The 24,796-nt window shown below is 42.8% G+C and overlaps 1 protein-coding gene across 6 annotated transcripts in view; it reads right to left on the reverse strand.

Annotated features, from left to right (window-relative positions):
- DGLUCY (D-glutamate cyclase) overlaps positions 1-24,796 on the reverse strand; it is a 279,618-nt gene that overhangs the window by 203,954 nt on the left and 50,868 nt on the right. For all 6 annotated transcript variants that reach the window (XM_086937659.1, XM_086937657.1, XM_086937656.1 and 3 more), the window contains exons 2-3: positions 19,874-19,985; positions 12,709-12,862 (exon numbers count right to left, since the gene is read on the reverse strand). In XM_086937659.1, coding sequence (XP_086793785.1) covers positions 12,709-12,862; positions 19,874-19,976 — 257 coding nt within the window. In that variant the 5' untranslated portion in view covers positions 19,977-19,985. The remainder of the gene's footprint in view (positions 1-12,708; positions 12,863-19,873; positions 19,986-24,796) is intronic.

Here is a 24,796-nt window from a genome sequence, read left to right on the forward strand (position 1 = left end):
GGGTGGGGAAGCAGTATACGGGCGAGTGACAGAGAAAACACATGCACTCATGGAGTTCTGAAAGAAAAAGGCAGAAGTGGTTCCCTAAATGAACTGTAGAAGGATACATAATAGACAAATATAAGATGGCAAAGAAGCTATGCTCCAGGAGAGGGACAAACATAGGAAGAGGAAAGCAAGCCAATGATTTTTTTTTCTTAAATGAAAGAAACAATAAAGCAAACCAACGGTAAGCAATAGGCAACCTTCAAGTCCACTGTAATTTTTTGTTTGGTTCTTAAGAGTTCTTTTGATATAAAAACAAGGATGATGTCACATCTAAATGATCTCAAGGAACTTGTATGCTAAGTTTTATGAGCATTTGCATTGTACAACATTGCCATTAGTGCAATCATTTACAGAAGCCCACAGACTGCTGTAATGCATGAATCAACAGACACATGCTCACCTGTGACTGAAAATTTAATTTCTAGAGTCTTGGGATGACAGTAAAAAGGCTTGATTTCTTGGTGAATTGGGGGCAGACTCTATTAGTCTAACTTCCCACCACAGATACTCCAGATCTGCTTTATGTCAACCCCTAAACTTATATTCAGTAAATGATGTACTGGCAGCCCACTAGTTTAAAGACACTGACCTTATCTCTTTGACTTGGTCTTGATGCACCGGTGAACCCCCTTCAGGTGAGTCCCCAGAGTGAATTGTATCCATTTTGTCCCGATGATGGGGCAAGAGGGAAGAAGAGGGGAAGGGGAAAGGGACAATTAATCACGATGACAGACTGTTTAGCTGCCAGGCGATCTGTGCTTCAGCGGCCCAGGCACTACAAACATGGCAGCCATATTTGAATTTTACACTATCAACACTTCTTAGCGGGCCTGCTATATTAATAATTAACAAGGCCACCAGTTTAATAAAAGCAGCTTTACATTACAGCAGTAGTTCACGAACCTGTGGTACGGGGACCCCCTTGGCGTCCACAAAGCCTCCTCAGAGGGTCTGCGACTAAGAAAATTAAATAATATTAACAGATTAATAAAGTGCTAAATGTAACTCTGAAATTTTTAAAAAGGTACAAATAAATTTGTATCCTCAGATTGATTTGAGGGGCAGTGCCAGTGCATCAAGCAGAATATAGTACGGGCGATGAGTGGCCTCAATTTAATTTAGAAAAGCTCAAATCTTCATATTCATTTTTTATTTATTTTATTTATATGTGTTTGGAAATTAAATGAAACGTGTCATTATTTGTGTATTTGTTTGATTATTTTTTCCTGTATTTTTTGTGTATTGTTTTGCAGTTCAAATCATTGACAATGCTTAGGTTGGGGCCTCGGCTGGCAGTTATGACTCAGTGGGGGTCCCGGGTTCCAATAATGATTCACTGGTTCCGAGGTTCCAGTAATGATTAATTGGGGTTTCCCAGAAGTCAAAAGGTTGAGAGCTACTGCTTTACAGGATCAAAACCATAGCGTTTCATCAAACAATCACACTAGCAACAGAGAGTAGCAGTATTTTTAACAGATCTACTTTATGAGTACCTTTCAGAACCAGTAGTTTCCCTGGACACATGCAATAGATTACGTTGAAGAGTATAAGCATTTTTCAGCTGGGCCGTTGTAAATGTACTTAAACAATACTAACATTTCTCGTTAGGCTGCTTTACCTACAGAGGGCAATGCCAGCACTTCTCGACAGGCCCGCAGTACTTTTAGAGGGCCCATATCTGCAGCCATCAGCAATGGAATTCTAGTTTTACTTGAACAGAGCCAGCACTTCTCATCTGCCCACCCTACTAATAATGGACAGTACCAGCACTTCCGCCAGAGCAGCTCTGCGAGTAATGGAAAAAATAGCAGTTTGAGTACTTCTCGCCAAGGTAATGCAAAATTAGGAAACCTTTAATGGGGCAGTACAAAGACGTCCTATGAAAAGTGCACAACTGATATTCTTTTAATGGGGCAGTGCCAACACCTTTCAGCAGGACTGACATTTTCAATAAGACATTTACAGCGCTTTACTTCAGTGGCGGCTGGCATCTACCGGGATGGGGAGGCGGGGGCACACATGCACGCGGGGGAAATATATATATATTTTTTAAACTTACCTCACTCGACACAACGTACTCGCTCCGGACCTCTCCGTCACTGCAACCGGATGCTGGAACTCCCTTGACCAATCCTGGCGCTGCTCACATGCAGCATGTGAGCAGCACCAGGATTGGTGGGAGCGGCCTCACTCGGCACTCCACAGCGACTTGGAAGTATGCACATTCTCTCAACCCAACTATCTTAAGACAGCTGGGTCGAGAGGTTTAAAGTGCGCATGTGTGGCTGGCCATCGCTAGACAGCCAGCCAAAACCACATGAGCACTTTACACAGTGCACAGCCAGCCCACCCTCCTCCCTGCTGAGTGATATGCTGATGTCACTCAGCAACGGCCCGCCTCCATCCTGACGCTCAGGACGGAGGAAAAAAAATAAATGGTAATTACCATTAATTACCATTTTATTTTTCATCTTTGTGGGGATTTATAAGTGGGTCAACGCTCCTCAGGGAGGAGCCGCCCTGCTTACTTTAAAGCTACCACACATTAAATGAGTCAGTGCAGGACTTTCTTGGGGAAGTGGCAACTTCGGGATTAAATAACTGCACCTCTCATCCAGTTTTAGCAATTGAATAGTTGCCAAAAATACACATATTAGCCATCACTGAGTATTACTTGTCCCAAAATCATAGTCTGAAAGCAAATACATATTTTGTTGATATATTTTTATAATCGTATTGATGTTGCTAATACGTGCTATTTTTTTCTATGTTTTCTATGTTGCCAACACGTGTTATTTCTAAGGCGGAGGAGCTTCGCCCCACAAGAAAAATAAAATGATTATTACACCATATTATTATCATTTTATTTTTCAGTTCAGGCTCTGCCCACAGATCAGGGGGAGGAGTGGTGAGCACTTTCTTAATGTGCATGACTTTTTGGCCCACTGTCTTGAGCCGGCCAAACAGAAATGCACACTTAGGATGTTCTCCACCCAGATGTATTGCCCAACTGGGTGGAGAACATGCACAGGCTCCCACTGCCTGTCTGAGTGCTGATCCAGGCCACTCAGACTAATCATGACACTGCTGTCATTCTGATGACAGCAGGTTCATGATTGGCTATAGGAGCCGCCTGCTGTGCAAGCGTGGGTAGCCTCCCTTAAGGCATTGGAGGTTTACACGTGTTGTCGCATCTGTAGATTTTCTGTAAAATCGTCTATGTTTGATAATCATGGTAGACAAGGAGATCTTGACTTATACTGAAGATTATATAGATCAACTCTTCCATGACCCAGCCAACAATTTTCTGTCAGTTGGTACACCTATAGTTGACATTACCCTTAATGATAAGATTTCTCAACTAGAGAGGTTAGAGAAAAAACTCATTCGCACTAAATTACATGGTCATTTTCTTGCACAGTGTCTTCAAAACAATATAATACCATCAGGGCTACAAGTCAGAGTCGAACCAGCCATCTTTGTGGATATTCCCAAATTTCGAGAGGGATTCAGCTTTGTTGCAAATAATTGTTCCCGACACTGGATGGTGTTGGGAATTGAGACAGCCGCAGAACAAGTTGTGATCCTAAATAAACAAATAGCTGAATTAAAGGCGAGTATCACAGGTGACAACACCCTCACTAACTCAAAAGAGGCATTATCTAAGCTTGTTGCAACCCTCCAAGACTTTGAAACCACGACCATCAAGAAGAAGCTTGATAAATTGGCTAGGGACCTCAAGTTTTACGACAAAAAGAAGACATATCCCTATCTGTCTGACGATTACTTTCGACAGGACCCACAGGGAAGATTTACCAACCGAGGCTACAGAGGAGGCAGATTGAGAGGACGATATACCACATTCTCTGATTCGTCGTACAGTTCAGGAGAAGAGTCTGAACAAGCAGGCACCAGCAACTCTTACGGTTATCAAGACACATATCGCCCACAATACCAATCCAACTCTTTTTTAGAACAGGGATCATTGAGACCGCCCCGTGGACGAGGCAACAATTGGAACCGAGGGACTGGGCGCGGACAGCAAGGCCCCATGCAGTGGGACAACGAAGGTGGGAGAGGCCGTGGGACGAAACAGGTTCGTTTCCAACCGGAAGAACACGGGGAATGCTCGACAAGACGCAAGAACTACAGGTGGTAAAATCTACAGATACACCTATCATTAACTTGTCATCACACGAACTTCATGCGGATGAAATAAGGGTCCTGAGCAAAGGCCTATCATTTGTGCCAACTACTCTTCCAAATCGCTTTAATACACTTATGGAACTTTCCAAATTCTTCCGCAAGATAAGATTACGATTCTTCTTTAAGAACAAACCACCTCCTAAAAGCACATCTGTAACTGGTTTCAGGGCCCCTTCAAGATTTGTACCTCCATCCAATGCGATGAGCCACCGAATTTTGGCATACGAAAATATCATCTCTGAAGAGGTCAATAAAATTTTGAGTGAGAAGACCTATGTCAAATACAACATCCAAAAGACTGAGAGAACTGCCCTTGATACTCTCAAATCAAACCACAATGTGGTAGTGAAGCCAGCCGATAAAGGTGGAGCGATCATAATCCAAGATACAGCAAAATACAAGGAAGAAATCTGGCGTCAACTGAATGATGGGGTTAGTTACAAAAGACTACCATCAGACCCCACGAAAGATCTGTCTGCTGAAATCCAGAGGGTGACTCAGGATGGGGTCCAACAAGGTTTCCTCACGGATCACGAATACCAGTACCTCAATCAAAGCCATCCCCGCATACCTACCATATACACCTTACCCAAGGTCCGCAAAGACCTACGCAATCCCCCAGGACGACCCATAGTCTCTGGGTGCGGATCCATTCTAGAGCCTCTTTGCAGATATGTGGACTTTTTCTTAAAACCTTTAGCGAAAGCAACTCCCACATACCTGAGAGATACGATACACACCATCACTTTGATAGATGGTAAACCCTTCAATCCCGAGGAGGAACTATTAGTGACTTGCGACATTGTGTCGCTCTATACTAGCATCCCTCAGGAGGAGGCCTTGATGGTGGCTGCTTTAGCTTTAGATAGTCGAGAAGCTCCGGTACAGGTGCCCACCTCATTCATAATCCTCTTGCTGAAGATCGCCATGATGAGGAACTTTTTCATGTTCCAAAATGTTTTCTATCTACAAACGAAGGGTGTGGCAATGGGGGCAGCCTTTGCCCCAGACCTGGCAATACTCTTCATGGCTTTCTTTGAAAAGACTTTTGTCACCTGTGATCAGAACCCTTTCCGACACCGAATACAACTCTGGGTCCGTTATATAGATGACGTTTTGGCAATCTGGAAGGGCAATGAGAATGAACTACAGGACTTCCACAATTGGTTGAATCAACGTTCACCCGACATTCAATTTACTATACAAAGCAGTAACAACAAGATTGATTTTCTTGACATCTCCATAATAGCAGAGGAGGGTACGCTGTACACCAATCTTTTCCAAAAATCGGCGGAACGCAACTCATTGTTACAGTACTCGAGCCACCACCCACGAAGCCTTCGTGACAACTTGCCATTTGGCCAGTTCCTTCGTGTTCGAAGGAATTGTAGCAAAAAAGACGACTACATGTTACAATCGGACATCATGATGAGACGCCTAATGGAGAGAGGTTACCCCAAACGTCTGATCAAACGCTCGAGGAAGAGGGCGTGGTTCTGCCACCGCGAAACACTCTTGGAACCTTCCACACGACAACGTCAATCGGACGAACGCATGATCTGCGTATCCACTTTTTCAACTAAGAGCCATTTGATCAAAAAAGCAATAAATAAACATTGGGATCTTATTGCAAACGATTTAGAAATCACAAGTGCACCTATGCATGCCTTTAAAAAGGCGAGAAATGTGAAAGATTACGTCGTTTCCTCTTTCCTTGAATGCTCACCAGAACCTACTTTGGCCTCATGCTGGAATCAACCACCAATAACAGGACATTTTAAATGTGGTAACTGTAAAGCTTGTCCGTCAACCATACAATGCAAAGACTTTGTGTTCAAAAACCATAGACACACATATAAAAGCCACACTAAGTGTAATACCAAAAATGTTATCTATGGTATAATCTGTCCATGCGACCTCATTTATGTAGGTCAGACCCAACAGCGTGTCAAAGCTCGCTTCCTATCTCATTGCAGCCGCATTAGATGCAAGGTTTCTGGGGCACCCCTTGTTGAACACTGTGACAGACATAATCATTTGCCTGAATCCTTGAAATGGGTTGTCTTGGAACATGTGACACTTGGTGCGAGGGGTGGGGATCTACCCAGCATTCTGAACATTAGAGAGTTAAAGTGGATTCATATATTTAATTCCATAGTTGATGGCTTGAATGAATCTGAAAACAGCTTTGTGCAATTAGCCAATCTGTGATCTTTGTTTTTTTTTATATAAAATGATGAACCTTGTGCATATCAGATTTGACATGATACTGTCTCTTATTTTACAACCATAATGGATTCTGAACATTAGAGAGTTAAAGTGGATTCATATATTTAATTCCATAGTTGATAGCTTGAATGAATCTGAAAACAGCTTTGTGCAATTAGCCAATCTGTGATCTTTGTTTTTTTTTTAATATAAAATGATGAACCTTGTGCATATCAGATTTGACATGATACTGTCTCTTATTTTACAACCATAATGGAGTCTTCACTATCCTATGAGATAAGTGCACTCTTATGTTTCCGAAATACACAATGAGCTTCAGTGTCTCAATGATATGGAAATCTACATGATAGAGTTTACACTATCCTACGAGATAAGTGCACTCTGCGCCCATGAATAGGTATGTTATTTGTTATTTTTTTTAAATTTCAAACCTCAGGTAAATCATGTTAGAAATACAATGTAATGGTCGTCCTCCACAATGTATGTATTTAGCTTTAGAATCAACATCTATTTTTGTTAAAATCATTAGACTGCTGTCCATTCTCTAAACATACCCTCCAGTGCTCAGAATAATGTCACTGTCGGCTTCGTTTACGAGCGCGATAAGATTAACCACTTATGAACAATGCCCTCCCGTTTGTCTACGAAAATGCTACAATTAATAGACCACAAAATGCTTTGGACTTTAAAATAATGCCCCTGTCATTGCAACTCAGTCAGGAGCCAATAATACAATTTGGAATATCGACGTCTGAAGAAACAACCAGTCTTTCTTCCAGTTCGTTGCCCCGATCACCTAGCCCCGCCCACCTCTATCGACAAACCAGGAAGTCACTGGGTTTGTGTTGGTCGGCGGCTACACTCCCGACATCATGAACGCCGTGGATTGATTCTGTAACGCTTGTCTGCACCTAAGGTAAACTTAGACCTTATTTCCCCGACCGCGTGTCGGTCTTCACGTTACGTGGCGCGTGTCTGGTGCCTTGTTTCTAATCTTCGGGTGCCTGACTGTTTTCACAGGAGGTAGCCGGACTTACCAAGCAAGAACAAGAACGTTTTCTTCATTAAGGTACGCACCTGATAGAGTCGGCCTTATCTCCCGCCCTTATCTCGAAGTAAATGCCACATGGTTACTGATCAATGTTTTTCATACATTTATTGTAGGCTGATTGTTCGAAAGAAATCCTCTACAACGCCTACCGAGGTAGAATTCAAACTCTTTTAGTGCTAAGAAAATTGTTCGCTGGTAAGATGTTTTCTGAGGTTGAACATCCTTTCTTGAGTTTAATAAACCTCTAGGATATTCGTCACCCATTTATACATATATAATATGTATTTTTTAGGTTGAAGCTTGAAACCTACCCATACTGATCAAGCGTACTCTCACTTGCCTGTGAGGTAACAAAAGTTTGACTGGTAAGCGGGTTTGGACTTTTGTCAACTTCATACCATCATATATATAATAACATCTGTCCAATTTGAATATGTTTCCGCTTCTTGTCATTCATATTTACAACAAGGGGTGTCATTTATATGCAGGCAACTTTTTGCTAGTATCAAGAACCTGATGGTAACAATAATCAAAGTACAATGTGTGTCCTATATGAGAACAACCCACTCTCCATTGTTTTCTAATACAAGCACTAATGGTGAGTTCACCACCCCAGACTATAATTTCTGTTGACAATGTGTACTTAACAAGAAAAATTCCATGAACTTTAACACTCCTGTCTCTTTAATCAAGGTGACCACTGGTGATCTTTGCACCATGCCTATGATTTAATTACGGGACTGTTGGAGAAGCTCTTCGTTGACCTGGCCTCTCTCACCCCTAGAGATAGGTGAGCCTAATTTTGAGTTCTCTGTTGAATCTTTAACGTACAAGTCCGTGCTTCAGGCACGACTCGACAACACGTTTTTAATCTGATGAAATGTTCTTCATGCATAAACCCTCTTGTAATTAATTGACAGGTTGGGTTTGTTCTAATTTGATTCCTTAATTACTCCCTAGGAGGCGCCCACCCACAACCTGTTCCGTCCTGACGAAGACCCGCTTTGTAAGGAACACTATCCTACTGTTATTTTGGGTCGAAACGTTGACCACGTTACCCCTGATCTACTCCGATCCCTAACCAGACATTAAACTGCCTTAACGGAGTCAGGCCTTTGTCTATAAAGAATATTTTAGGACTCATTGGAGCCTTGTATGTGGCCTTTTAACAATAAGGACCATTTGTATACAGTCTTGTGAATTAATGAATGATGACTTGTCACTGAATGACACAGACTACCCCTACCCTTCCCTTGACACTTCCCTCACCATTTCCCTTCCCGTTGTGCATGTGGGCACGTACATTTAATACTTGTGATGTCTATTACAAAATGTATTTGAGTTACTATCATTGAAAATGATGTGTATGCAAATCTGAATTAAATTCATTTGCATCCAATAGCTTTGCTTTTCTGAGTTTTTTGTATAATAATTGCAATTCAATGTGATTCATCTGTTTCTTGGTCTTGGACCCCTTCCTTTCATCCCTTAAGGCATGGGCGCGGGCGGAATGGATAGCCATAAGACGGGAGGAGACAATCGGGCTTCGGACAGAACCCATGGCGGAAAGGTGCAGCGCATGCCTAGCGCCTTGCGGCCGCCGGAGGAGGCGGACACGCAGGATACTAGAGCGGCCTAATCAGCTGCCCCGGATGGTCACGCATGCCGCGGGCTCCTCTACTGTCAGGGCGTGTTGCTGCACTGGGCCTGTCCGCGTCTGGACGCACAAGACTGAGATACGTACATGCTCGCACACAATGACACCCATGGGGTGGGACGTCGGGGTGTGGGGGGTGGCAGGGCGGGGGCGGAAGGGGATGAATAACATGATGTGGTTGTGCCGCAATAGTTTGAAAGTTTGAATGTTTGCATTAACAGTTAGATTACTGTCATCTCTATGTGTAAGTATGCAGTAGTGGGATTCACCTCATGATTCTGTGATTATGTTATTGTGCAGTATTGGGCTTGCAGGAAGCCGTGCAACACTCCAGAGGACTCCAGGGCACAACCCTGCGTGTATGTACCGAGCCATAACACACGCGCTGCCCGAATGTGTTAGTGTAAACATGGCCTCAGGACTGTACAACAAGCCGATCTGTGAAATGTTAACAATGCACTGGTGCGCCTGGATTGTCCTGTTAAAATATCTGAATATTGCACTGCCTTTCGAATACTATAAAAATGCTAATAAAATAGATGTGACAAAAATGATTGGCTATAGGGAGTCTACTTCCTGCATCGATCGAAGAGGACAGATGAGGAGCAGCAGCCGGCAGGTAAATTACATTTTCTTTTTTTTCTTAATCCCCTCGCCTCACCACTACTGCCCAGTAGCAGCCACTACTGAGAACACCAAACAAAGGCGCCCTACAACCTAACTACATACATTTCCAAATATAATCAAACTGACAAAAAGAAAAACCTTATTGACCCCATTTCGTGCCCTTGTGTCTCAGATGACCTACTGAGCAGTTTCATTTGCAGACCAGACTCCGGGTGTGAGATGTCTGCTTTACCACGTGCTGCAGCTCTAGATAAACTGAACCATGTAGGACACTCTTCAATGTAGTGTACCCGAGCCATGATCGCTGTTAAAGTCAGATAATTACTGTCAGAACTGCATCCAGGGGCAGCATTCCGTCTCATTACCAGCACTGATGTAAACAGAGACTATTAGTATCCCTCCATGGAGGTGGTTCTGGGCTTGGCCTTTCTGTTGCTTAGCGCCCTGTGCAAGGGAGCAAAGTCTCTCCGACCAGACTCTGTGAGAAGGTGAGCTGGAAAGGTTCCTTCACCCCTCTAGAGACAGGAGTGTCTGGCTGCAGACCCCTACTCTCCTTGCCATTGCTCCTCCGACTGCCAGTGATTTACGCCACGGGTATACACACACTAGACATGGACACTGTTTCGAACAGTCCCACTTCGCTGAACACTGGCTGGAATAAGAGTTCTGGCAAGAGGAATACTGTCAAAATGGCATTCCATAGCATTTCATCCAAAATCCAAGTATTTGACTAGTGGCTTATATACTGAGATTGGCACTTGGGTTGTAATCTCAGGTTCAACACTTGACAAAAACAACCAATCCAATTTGTCCAAGCTCATGGATCTCCTCAAAGAGAGGTAACCGGGATCACATGGGCATTGGATGAAATCAACACACATAGGAGTACAGCTAGTCAATTAGAGTATGTACTCATATGTGGAACAAATGCTATTTTTAAAAGACGAGAACCCTCACCCACCCAAGGCTGGCATGCTTCATCACTGGGTTCTCTCCTCACACCAAGACCACAAGGTACTTGGTGTGAGCCACAACAGAGAGAAGCCTAAGTGTTTTAAGAAATAAAGATGAGCTAGAGGTGTGAGTGAGAGGCAGAGTGTTAGATATATAAAGTGTAATGAGTCTAAAACTATTGGTAGGCTAAATATACATTTTAATCTGGTGCCTCCAGTGGATAGGAATTAAAAGAAACGTGAAATGGGATTTGGAACAATATTCCCCTTAGATGGTCAACATATTTCTGCCTTGTCCATGACCCAGCTATGGGTTCTCAGGTATTTGTCAGGACCAGTTCTATCAGTCACCCTGAGATAATAACAAAGAACATAAAACCTGCTGCTGGCCTATTGACAGTAGGTCAGGAGATACAGTCACTGGCCCACAATCGTATTTATGTACTTCTGTGTGGAATTTCTGCTTTCTATCAAGCCTAATTTGGCTGCCCAGATCGCAAAGCTTATACACGTCTCTGTGTCAGATAAAAACTTCACTAGGCTGGACCAAGAGATAATTGATAGTCTCAAGCCAGAGGCAAAAAAAAGGCTGTTCGGGGACAGGCACTGGTTTAAAAAGGTGGGCGCAATGCCCACTCTCTATATATATATTGTTACCAACAGGTCCGGATAAGAAATGGGTTGTCAAAACCTGGACATTAAAATAATAAAAACGAAACAGTGATCCAGCAAATATCCTAAAGTGTCATACATCATCGCTTCCATAAGTAAACATTTTAGTTCAGACCTTCTAGACCTTCATATTGGCCAAACTTTCCTGTGTATGTGCAAAAGACACTGAACAGCCATCAAAAGATCCCATTTTGAAAATCCCATTTGGTTGACACAAATTGTACTGCCATCTGGAAGCCTGTTTGTCAGGTTAAATATCGAGAAAAGAGTCCCTCACAGAGCCATACTTTATGTACTCTTCTGGTAAAACATTAAAAAGCCAGAACTTAATCAATTCTGTTGTGCACATATAGGAAACAGTTTCTTTCTAATAACTTTCGTTTCAATTTTTTCCTACTGGAGATATTGGTCGCATTAGTGGATTAATTTGAGTGAGTCCAGCTGATCAACAGGAGGTTTATAAGTGTTAATGGACATTTGTGTGGATTCATGTACCTATGCATGAGTATGATTGGGGTCTTGGAGATTTCCTGGCACCTTGGAATAGCAACCAGTATTCTGTTATGTCTGAAGCACATCAGGGCATTGACTGGCTTATGGTGGCTACGTCTATTATTTTGGTCACTTCAGCCTTGCCAGAGCCCTGTAACTTCTTTCATGTCCTGCATTTCCCCAGTGACTCTCACCAGTGCAGATCAGACTAAATTAAAGTGTCATTGAGAAGAGGTGGGTTACGTTCCTCAGCAATAAGCTACCATTGTTCTGTACCAGTAGTGTCAGATTAAAAGAGGGTTCTTTTGAGTTAATTGCACCTTCCTTTTTTTAGACTAGCAGCAAACCAGGGAAGGGTACACAGTCCTCCTCCACCTGGTTAGAGGATACAAGGCCCCCCTCTAAGAATAAACCTGATCCAATTCGCATGGAACAGCATATGTAGGGTTTCTGAACTTACAAACATTTCTCAACTCCTCTACAGTAAAGGCTCTAAGCTCCAGCTCTTTTACTGTGTATAAGATATTGCTTAACTCCTACTATAAATATACTAGAATGCATCATCTGAAGTCTGGAATTATACCCACATGGCCAGTCTACCAAGAAGACACATTTTGGCTGGGTCCTTGGACAGTCAGTTGTCACTGGGTGATGTCTGTGGTCTTTATTGTCATTTACCATAGGGGTCCCGGGCAAGAATGCCTTTGTAGACTCGAGTCTCCCGAGGTAGCGAAATGTACTCGATTGAAAAGTGATGGAACTAGAATGCTTACCGTATGTCAGACTCACTAGTCAGTGGAGGGCTGCTCCATTCCCCAGGCGCACTTCGGTACAACAAAGGCAATGGGCCGCTGTTCGCATGGCAGAATTTTTCAAAGTCCTCAGCCAGGGATTTGTGGAGGATCACAATATTGGCCTGGTTGAAACCTAAATGATTACATGGATAGAAGAGTACAGTTTAGCGCTGCAGTTCTAAGTATGTTTGCTATCTTACCACCCCTTCTGACAAAGGTATGTTATGAAAGAGAGAATTCCCCCACAAAACTTTCTGACATAATCATCAAAAATGTAAAAATGTCTTTAAGCAGTATTGGTGTTGATATAGAATATATTTTTCCTTTCATGATGCCACATTCATAACGGACTCCATCATACTCATGCGTTAAAAAGCAAATATAAATGGTATGAACTGTACAATACAGTCAGGACAGAACCCAGTGACCAGGGCATGCAAAAGTTGCATACAGAGGAAGTACTAACATATTCAGTTGCTATGTCAATTAGAGTGAGAGGAATGCAAGCATGATAGGACTCCTGAGGTAGCAGACTCACTGGGAGGTAGCATCACTTCTGTGACATCGTCCTGTGGAATAATCAAAATAATTGAGGTCATGAAAAATGTTTACTGGGGTGATCAAATTATTTAGTTCATAGGGACACTAGGGTAATAGGGCCACTGGGGTGGTGGAGCCAATTATGTGGTATTATCACCGTGATGACAAGGGCATTTTGTAGCAGGATCTCCTGACAGTAACATCTTTCTGGGGTCACCCTTTAACCTTGCATCTTCAAATACCAAAAGACAGCAAAGTGAGTGGCATAAGGAGTCCCCTTTTAGTCGCCCTTCAAAACACAACAGCAAGGGAGCAGGCATGGCAATCATGCCACAAAAGGTGGAGAAGAACAGCTTTCCTAGATTTAGCCCTTCTTACAGATATCAGGGGATTTTGAACTACCAGTCAACTATAAATCCAAGAAGTTTGTAAGACGTTCATGCAGATGTGTGTTCAACTAAACCTAGATGGCTACCTAGGATGTCTTATGCTCAGTGTCCGTAAGTGCTGACTGCCACGGTGCATCCCTATTCTAGCACATATCAAATGGATGCTTGAAGTGTCTGCACAGTGTGCAATGCAATATCTAAAATGGTGACTGACCAAAAGTAGTAATTTTACACATGTAGGTATACTCATTTGTAAACTTACCTTTGTGAACAGCCCACTAAGTGTCAGACAACGGAGTAATTTGAATTTGAATTTAAAAGCATTTGTACAGCGCTCGCATACCCAGCGGTTTCATGGCGCTAGTGATGAACAGTGGAGGCAGCAACTAAACGATTAGGTCAGGTAGGCTTGTGTGAAAAGGAAGGTTTTAAGATCCTTCCGGAACAGAAGGTAAGAAGGAGAGGTACGTAGGGTGACCGGAAGGGAATTCCAAAAAGTTGGAGCCAGGACAGCGAATCTCGCTCCGCCCGCCTTCTGCTTTTTAAAGCGAGGGATGGTGAGAAGGGCCAAATTGGCCGAGCGGAGTTCTCTGCCAGGACAATAGGGTTTGATAAGGGAACAGATGAACTCGGGAGCAGTGCCCGATCTGGCCTGATATGTGAGGCAACCGAGTTTAAACAGGGCACGCTCTCTCACAGGAAGCCAGTGCAGTGTTTTGAGTAATGGAGTGACCCGATGAAATTTGGGTAGGCCATGGATCAGGCGGGCCGCCTGGTTCTGCACCAGTTGTAATCGATGGATCAAGTATGCAGGGGCCCCATTATAGACTATGTTGCCGTAGTCTATACGGGACAGTACCATGGCCAACATAATAATTTTTAAAGCTGAGGGAGAAAAGAAACGGGACACTTTCCTAATTACTCTAAGGGAAAAGAAACATGAGGAAACCACGGAACTGACTTGGGGGTGAACAGTGAGCTGGGGATTCAGAAGGATTCCCAGGGTTTTTACTTTGGATACCGGAAGTGGAGGGGCACCAAGGGAAGGGGGCCAGAAAGAAGGGGACCACGGACTGCAACCACCTCCGGTCAGGACCAGCTCGGTCTTGTCCGGATTAAGTTTGAGGTGGTTGCAGTTCATCCAATCTTGAATGAACGTCATTACTGTTTGGACGTTCAGGGCAGATGAGGATGAATGAGACAGATTGAAGATTAACTGTAGATTACTATAGTAATATGCTCATGTATTAATTATTTACGTTGAGCTGGCCCAGTGTTACCTGTGAGCGGGTGCCGATGTAAACAAATGTTAGAAGAATTCAGGAACAGTAGTAATTCATGAAGGTCTTTTTGGTTTTGGCTCTATTTCTGCGAACCTTTGAGTACTCTCACCACAAGGATGGGGATGTACACCACACCACAGGTGTCACAGGGTTGACTGCATGCAGGAACCTACTGTTTGTGCCTAACAAGTGTGTGGATTATGGTACTGTGATAGCAAAAGTAGTCCTAGCCATTTTCTAAGGCGCTTGCTGCAGTGGTTAATTGGTGTATTATGTGATTAGCAAATTAGCCAGCACTACATTTCTCCCTTGTTGTATGTGAAACTGCATTGAGCTCACAATGTTGAAATGTACTCACAATTAGATATTTTAGATTGCTGCATCTTGCGAGGATGAGGAGATGGACCCCAAGTATGGTTTTTTGTGTTTTCACGTGCAGTGGGGCCTGGAGTTGTGGCTGAGTAGTGAATTTGCAAGAGAAGGCATGAACCTATGCATGTCCTTACCCACATCAGTGAGGTGTTCGGAGTGCAACAGTGCAAGTGCAAACATCTTTGTGAGATATCAAGTGAATGGATTAAAATTTTGGAGTGCAGTGGTCTCACTTTTCTTGTTGCTATGCTATCTGCTGTGACACTTCCTGTGCAGGGGATCCATTGAAGCTTGGAAGTTCATACTTTGGGATTCTGGTGTGTGTGTGTGTATATTGTGGGGTGACTTGTGTGCCAATGACATAGCCCCAACGCAGGGCACATTGCTCCTATGGTGCAGAATTGTATCGTTTAGATATGCTCAAAAAAGGTGCAGAATTCAGGTCCTTCTTATGTACAGAATTTGTTCAGCAAATCTTAGAGAGACCTGGGAAATGTTTCAAGGTGTCCATTGTTTTTATGTTTCTTGTGTCTAGAGGTATATAAGCTGTGTACCTTCCATTTCGTTTCTATTGCAAAGGGTCATTGTTGTCTTGTGACTTTAGTTTGTGCCTGACTTGTGTCGAAAGAGCAAACAGCTATGTACCTTGTTCTATAGTTATTTTGCAAGGAAGGGTGATGTGTTTGTCAGACTGTCCTCCTTGCTGCGATACAGATTGTAGAGTGCCCTGTATTGTGTGGAATGCAAGGGACTGAGCAATAGGTCAGATGGAGCGAGGAGGAGAGACCACATGAAGGCATCATATTCATACCACCACACTCCTTGGCTTTGGAATTATTCCTTCGTTTTTAAGCAAACATGAAAAGTTGGCTTGCTACACTGTCTGCTAAAAGCAATCCATTTCACACAGCGATGCCTTGTTGGCTGCATTACTTTGCATTCCCAGAGGATACGCGCTCAGCATTCTTGAGCACAAATCAAAATGTTAGTGGAAACTGTCTGCCAAGTTATTTCATATTAATCAGCAAACTGTACTAAAGAGCAGCACTCGTTGATTCAATTAGGTGATGGTGTAGTAAACATTGATCTTCCAGTGAGCACAGACAAAGGTTCATGAAACACCTTCTTAAGTAAGAATTTGTGAGACAGGGTGGATCCTGGAAATTTAAGACACTGAAATACTAAGAATCCAGTTTTAAATACACCCATCGCCCACTTAACTCGGACCAGTAAAAAGTGCAAACGTTACATTCAAACACACTGGAGGATTTTTCTAATGAGCTGGTGATACATAGCCAATTGTTACAGGTATGCAGGGCCACCAGATTCTTGCAGAAAGTCAGTTTCTTACCACAGAAATCTGAAAAATAGCATTTTTTGAATCTTTGGGCACGGGAAAAGAATGATGCAGAATTCACAGTTTTCTTTTCCCCTGACATCATTTTTTAATATTGAGTTTTATTATTTAAACATGATATTGTTATTTCAGGACCTGCACACCGTGGTACATCACAGGGTATGAAATCAAATGTTTATAACCAAGGGACCGAGGTGCAAATCACAGCACAGAAGCTAATTCAAAGTCAATTTTGTAAATATGATAGTATATATTACCTGTGCATCGTTTTTACTTTTTAAACGTAATCTGGATGATTTAGCAAAAAAATTGTAAAGGTTTTAATTAACTATATACAATAACATTTACTTACTTACTGGTGATACATTAAACACATTGCACCATTGTGCTAATCTAGATTACAATCCCATAAAAGAACATAACATATTTACAACTTCACCCAGTTGAAAACAACTGGTAAAACAATGGAATTTCCATACACCCCTAAACAACAGTGTGGTTTAGCATTCTAGGGTTCTTAATGTCCCTTTTCTAACAACGACTGACATATGCTTCTGTAGTTAAAAATCCTTAATTCCACAAAGCTTCCAGTAGTATCAAAATTATGTTTTTTTATTTTCTAGGTATTCCGCTTTTTGAATTACATTTCCCAATCAATCAATTATTCAACAGTGAATACGTGTGAGTGATAGAAAACATATTTAGTTTGCGTTATTATGATCTGCAACGTATAATCAAACTTACCTGAATATATTTGCAGTATTTAATCTAAGCACCATTTGCTCGGTTTTAAATTATTTTGTTATTGATTTCTAAGAGTATCTAGAAGGTTGGTACTTACATGTCTTGTTTATTGTGGTCATTCAGAAGAACACAGTCTTGCAGAATGAAAATAAGAGAAAGGGCATTAGGCCATTCTCTGTTAAGTGTTTATGCTAAGAGCTTTACCAACAATGAAATAATGCTATAAAAAGCCAAGGGAAGGGAGGCACTTCGCTCTCTGACATTAGTGCAACTGACCTCTTACATCAAGAACAGCAGGCTTTTCTATTTTAATGAGCATAATCCCTTTGTTCAAACAGATATGCGCACACGCACCATCTCTGAAACTTGAAAGGTGTTCTGTTTTCTGATGTGCAAGAAGAAGCTTAGCGCCTAGAAGTAGCAGAATAGAGTAGGGTAGAATAGCTATAAATGTATAACTGCAGTCATATTGGAGTTGTTCCTCTCATTCATGCTTTTAGTAAAAGGTGGTGCTGACACTATTTCTCTTTATTGTTGTTACAATTCAGATCATATGCACCAGATTAGGGTTTTGATTTAAAAATAATTCTTTAACATGTATCCCTCATGTTCTAATGTTCTTGAATGTGCAACTACTTAATGAAAGAGGATTTGGGGTTTCACTAACTGTATCTGTAATATCTCATGAGATTGTATTTCTCCATATTTTATTGACTTTAACAATAGTGGTTCACCACAAATTAACAGCGGGCACAGATTTAAGCATGAGGGTAATTTTCTGACGACACATGAGGTTGCATATAATTAAAAAAAAAAAATCGACCTCGTGGAGTGCAGTCCAAGCACCATACAAGTCAGTGACAATTCAGAGCAGATAATCAACACCAAGTATTGTTCACATCAAGAACTCAGATCCTTGTAAAAGTGGGAACCCATATAACAGGAGGGGCTTGATTTGGTAAACAACAGGGGGGAAGAAGGAGAAACATCTTGAGAACCTAAATAGGAGCTGTAGATCTGGGGTTACTGTTGTATCATTTAGAGCTTCCGCCTGTGGAATCAAGCAGACTGAAAGTGAACTGGTGATGGGAGATCAGTGGGGTCAGAGGAATGGGCAGCACACAGGAGACGTGGTGGGTCCAATAGAGGTACCTCCTGATACCTTTTCATATAGCATTGCTAGGGGTCGTGGGGACTAAGAGGCAACTAGGGGACCCTCGGTTAGGAAAAGAGTGGGTGGTTGGAGGGAAGCGGTATGGTCTCATGGGATTGATCGTTATCTAAAACACATCCTCACTTGAATACGGACCAGTGGGTTGTGGGTGGTTACATTGTAACTGGTTTTCTGTCTCGGGTTGGCATGGAGTCCTTAGCGACAGGGGGTCTAGGAAAACAAACTGTGCATTTGTAGAAAAATCTAAAAAACATATCACCTGAGTTTGGTAGCTAACCCACTTTGGCCTTTCACTGCCCAGAGACTCAGCTCAGACACCTATGAAACCGGATGTCATTCTAATCTCGGGGCTAAAATAATCCTTGCTTAGTTATATTCCTCTTTTTAAGTTTCTTTCCTATTATTTTCCTAACATTTTGTCCCAGAATAACCTAAAAACAGGTTGAGTCCTTTACCACATATTGGTAGGATTACTACATTATGTGCGTATAAAACCTATAAAGTCACATTCTAATAACATTATGGTAGGTGGGTCATCTTTTGCTAGACCAAAATAAACAACCAAAAGACAATAAAAAACATTTTTCTTTCATGATCTTCATCACACAATTCAAGGTGCTTGACAGTGATTCAGCCAACAAGTTTAATCTTTTACTGTCCTGTGGCTTTATGGCTTTTTCAAGGCTTCTGATGTTAGCAGATCCTGCACATGGCAACTGTTTTTCATCTGTTGCATAGTATTAATTTGCAGTCTGCTACAGTCATAATCCACTGAGGTCTGTGCAACACATGCAGGCAAAGATTGATGCTATGTGCCACAGAAGTACCACTGTAAAGATATCCGAAACTGAAATAATAATATGCATTTTTATTGTTAGTTTCTTCGAAAGAGATTCTGATGTAAGATAAATCCAGGAGCACAGGAAGATAAATTGATTTGCTCTTGATTGCTAATAGTTGTGAAGTAGGGTAACTAGGCCTTGCATCTAGGCAGAAGTGTCCAAGGGTATGGGAGACAATATACTCATACATAAACTTTGCAGAGCATTACAAATCAAATCAGTAACTTTGCATAGTGCATGTCTGATCTGGCAAGAGATAGATACTTACCGTAGCAAACCAAGCGACATAATAACAATATTGATTTCTGAAAAATTGGCCTCAAATTTGTGAGTGAAAAAAGCACAACCGGTTGTTACTCAAATACTCTCTACTCATATGGCATGAAGTAAGAGAAGGCAGCTTTGGAGACTGTCATTATAGGACAAATGAGATATTTCCTTACCATCCGCAATTCCAGAAGTGGTCCTCACAGCAATTTGGTTAGATCGAATTAACCGTCTGACTGTTACTGGGGCAAGGAGTCGCAGGCCCTGCAGGCAAACCATATCTTCATCCTTTAAATAAAATGAGGAAAGTAATTAAGAGACAACTTGCCAAAGAGACTCTAGGTGTTTGTGGATTATTAAGACTTAACAGAATTTTTTTTATTTTTTTTTAAAAAAGATTTTTATTTGGAAACCTCAGGATTACATTGCGTGCAAATCAAATAGAGGCCAAGAGGCCATTAAACAATATCATCCAGACATCAAATTATCGCGCAACAGAGGATAATTACACTGCGTTCTCCGGCGAGACCGGGTACATTAAATCAGGATCAACGAGCAAAATTGTCAGCAGTGTTACAGGATGTGGGAGGAGTCCAGTTTAAAAGAAAGTTGAAGGATCAGACTAAAGGCAATATTACGACAACATTCACCATGCTATTCTCGTGACAGGATAGTAGCCTTCAATTGAGTGCACCATTGGGAAAACAACAAGAGGATATAAGTCCGAAAACAATCCACTGAGTCACAGTAACCCGCCCACGAAGCAAGCAATATTAACAGGATCTTGCAACATAAAGGACACAAGCAATAATCCTCCCGAGGAACCCAGACCCCCGACTCCAACTATAAAGAGATATTAAAGAAAGATATATTAGGAAGGAACAAGAAAAGAAGAAAGAAAAAGCGGGCCATAGAGACGAAGAGAAACAAAAAACACGCCCCACCCCCACCCCCCACCCTGCATGCAGCGGAAGGCCACGGCCCACCCCCCCCCCATAGGCATGCCTGTCGCCCCAAAGAGCCCCGAAAAAGGGAAAACAGGAGGAGGGCCCTAGCTCCGGCCCCAGACACGCCCCCCCCACCCATCCTGAAAAACAAGTGAGCCCACCGTAATGGAAGGCAAACAGCAATGTATAGCCATCCCAGTCACTCCAAGACACAACCATAAGCCATGTCACAATCCGGCACCAAGAGCATCCAGCAGGTACTTAAAAAGTCAAGGTTCAGCCTTGTCCGGTCCGAGCCAAGGTAGTAATGCGCCGCACGTTGTGGGAAGGCAGGTTCGATGAATCCACAGTCACTTTTGGAGCCAATATAGCAGCGAGGAAAGGGAAAAATGTCAATGCGATAGTGCAACTCCATAACACTCTAGCCGTAGCGAAAACAGGGTAATGAAAGGCAGGAGCGGTAATAGCCGGTTGGGGGGTGAAAAAATCAGCAGACACAAAAGCTTGGCTGCAGGACCCACCGAGTCCACAATCTAATTGCACACAGTGTGGTGGGTCCTCAGCGTCGGCAAACCAGGAAAGGTCGGGCTCCGGATCAACAGTTTGGCCGTCTGCCATTGGACACATCACCGCCATCTGCAAGTCATCAACGGGCATCCAGCGACACCTCAATGCGGAGTGCAAATCTGTAAGGGCCAGTAGGACGTCTCGCGTCGTGGGATCCATCGCCTCTGCTCAGGTCAACGTAGCACGCCTCTCTTGTAATGGACCCCAAAACAGGCAAAGGAACAAGCCCCACCGGTAGCCAGGAAGTCAATCGCCGTCCACAACACACTAGCAAGTCGTAGCAGGCACATTCGAGACCAGAAACACCCACCGCGTTGCAAAACACTCACTGGGTGAATCCGAGTGTTCCCTCAGAGCAGCATTGCAGGGAGATCCATCGGTCGCCGTCAATCCATGGGGTAGGGCCAAGCCTAGCCGTATGTCGGTAGGTGTAGCCGAGCTGACGGTCAATGGCAGGCAACGGCGTTCTTTGTTGGGTTGCTCCGGGGTGCCAGCGCCAATCCCCGATCAGCCGTCTCGGGCTGCGTCCATTCAAAAGTCCCGGTCTGGATCACCGGGCGAAGATGGCCGCTCGGGGCTGATGTTGTTCAGCCGCGCGCCGGCTGCAGCGCCACTCGAGGTCCCGGCTCACTCAATGCAAGGGCCGGAAAGTTCGGAGCGATGGATCTCGGCCATCAGGGGCAGATTTCGTGCCGGAGTAACATCGCCGGGCTCCACAGATATTCAGCCATGCTTGGCCGCAGTCGGGATGCAGGATCGACGCCAGGATGGTGTGGGAGGTGAGGGCGAGCGGCGGAGCCAGGCGTCTATGCGGCCATTTTGGCCGCCGTCTTGGCTCCTGACTTAACAGAAATTTAAAGGTTTCCCAAGAATAGAAAGCTTTCACTTACTTGACAGAGCATAATGTGATATTTTTTTTAAGGGGAACCTAATTGGGTTTGGATACGGAGAAGAGCTATGAGAAGAGAGACATCCATTATGGTGAAAGAGGGACAAAGAGGTTCAGCTACTGAGTATTTGCAGAATCTATTGAATCATCAATGGGGATGATGAGGCAAATGAATACCAAGAGTTTAGGCAAAATAGGCACAATACATGTGAAATTACGTGGGCTTGCAGCACTTTCTAAACAAGCTGTTCAAAAAAGAATCTAATCTTTGCAGCACAATCTGCCTAGGAAGTGTGGGTGGGACAGCTTATTTAGATTTTTGGTGGCACTATGGCTTAGGAGAAATAGGAACAAACAATGCAAATGAAAGTAGAGTACATCTTTCAAATGATAAAGCATACATACGCTGTGACGCTACAAGCAGATCACGACTTATAGTAGCCTTATGAGGCTGCTTGTGTAGATATACATTGAGACAATATGGACTGGAGCCAAAAACAGCATCAGTTTAATGCAGGGCTCCAAAAATCCACTCGCCCACTCGCAATGTTGAGCAGGATTAAATCAGAACAAGCTATTTTTAGGGACCACTCACCAGTTCTGGTGAGCTGACAACAGGTGCTCTGCTTGCTCACAAAGTGTAAGAGCAATAAAGATGCCTTTAAATCTGGTTACATTTGCTCCGCCTTCAGAGAGAGATAGTTCAAAAGTCAGTTTGTCTTCCTACATCTATTTTTCGTCCTGTGACTGAAGTTAGAGGATTTTGTAAAGTGAACAGTGTGACAATTAAACTGTGTAAAGCATGTGAAATGAAAGGCTGTAAGCGGGGCCAGACTGGAAACTCAAAGCAGCCCTAGCAATTATGTTGGACCAGCCCCCTGGTGGGGGGGGAGTGCAAGTGTGAAGCACTGCTGCTTTGTTACTGCGGTTGATATTACAGCACCCCTGCAAAACCTGCCCCCAGTAACAAAATCGTCTCCCACCACTGCAAAACCGGCCCCACCCTTTCAGCCTCCCGGGAAAATGCCCAATACCCTCTACGGCCAGTCTGGCCGCAAGATGTCAGGGTTTTTTCTAACACAACATGAAATAGCTAATAAGTGAACTGTTCAAACACTTCAAATATATTTCACTAGTAGTTATGAAGACACATTTTTGGGATTCTGTAGTCAAAAAAATATTTTTGTAGGATCAAAACAAATTAGAAAATTTTACTTGTCGATGTGGTGTGCAAGTTTTAAATATTGTGGCTGAAACCCAATTTCCAAACATTGTTTATGCATTATCAGTAAAACTACATGTTAGTAGGAAGGTGTTGTGGCCATTTTAATGAAAAATATGCTATCTGTAAATGACGGTACACTACCACATCATGCTTTAGTAATACTTTTATGAAAAGTGAGATTTAAATATGAACTGAGAATTATTACTGCTCCTGCCCAGATAACAATGCTATTAGTGAATTAGGAGGCAAGCCAGGGATCATGTGTACCCTACATATGGGCTTGATTCTTGCCATACATGAAGCAAACATTTAGTCTAGTAAATAAAAAAAAAATTCTGTACAGCAAAAATAGTGAACTTGCACATTTAAAGGTAATCTCTTATGTAATCACAAAGAAAAAGGAGGCTCCATAAGACAAAATATTTGCCTGGGATCACACAATTTGAGGCCAGTTCATGAGTCAAGTACATTACAGCTAGGTCAAATAGATTATTCAAGTTACTAGACCTTCAGGTCTAATGTTACTAGACCTTCAGGTCTAGTAACATTTTTATGATTTTTTGAGACCTGATATGGATCTAGTGTTTAGGTCGAGCCTAGACAGAACTTGCACTGTCTCTTCGAGACATGTTGTATATACTGTGTGGGCTTACAGCCTGCCCATTGCTTTTCACTTGTTTCTTTAAGTGTCCTTTCAAAAGGTTTGCTTGCAAATGGTTAATCTTCCCTTTATGTCCCTCCTTCTTGTGTGTTGCTCCATCCCAAGGAACAAGGACCTACTACTTGTAGCCTTTCACTTGTGTGCATTTAGGCTTGTTTCTGCTCACTACTTTTTTAGTTGGTTTCTGCAAGGATTTCAGGAAAGTACAGTTTTCTCCTTCTGTCGTGTTACATAGCACAAACTCATCCCATATCGAAGTGCTTTAAACAAGCACCAGTTTCATTGCGGTCGGATACATTCACAATACGGCCCATATGAGGGTGCTTTAATGGAGTGCTTTAAACAAGCACCCGTTGCATTGTAGACGGACACATTCACGGGCCCACAGAGATTAAGAGATTTGCCCATATTCATAGGATATTGAGGCTATTGAGGCTCCCGCCAAGACTTGATCCCACTTCCCCAGCTTCAAGGTGAGCCGCTCCATCCCTTACACCACATCCTCAAGATCAGCATAAGAGATGAGCAGTTAAAATGCATTACCATTGTGCGTTTCAAAGCAGCGCCGGCCATCTTGTTTTTTGAAGATGCTTGTTTGTGTTCCTGCTAGTCACAGTGTTATAATGCTGCAGCTCTTCTGTGATACATTGTATAGTTGTGGGCGAGCTCTCATTGGCTAGAATACATCCTTTCCAGTTTCTATGGCAACCGATGTATCCGACACGATGCATAGTGGGATTACTAGAGTGATGCGCATGCGTTTTGCTTATATTGCCCAGAACCTGTGAGAATATGATGGTATGCGCTTGT

Source organism: Lissotriton vulgaris, chromosome 9 (genome assembly GCF_964263255.1).
Source record: "Lissotriton vulgaris chromosome 9, aLisVul1.2, whole genome shotgun sequence".
NCBI lineage: Eukaryota > Metazoa > Chordata > Amphibia > Caudata > Salamandridae > Lissotriton > Lissotriton vulgaris.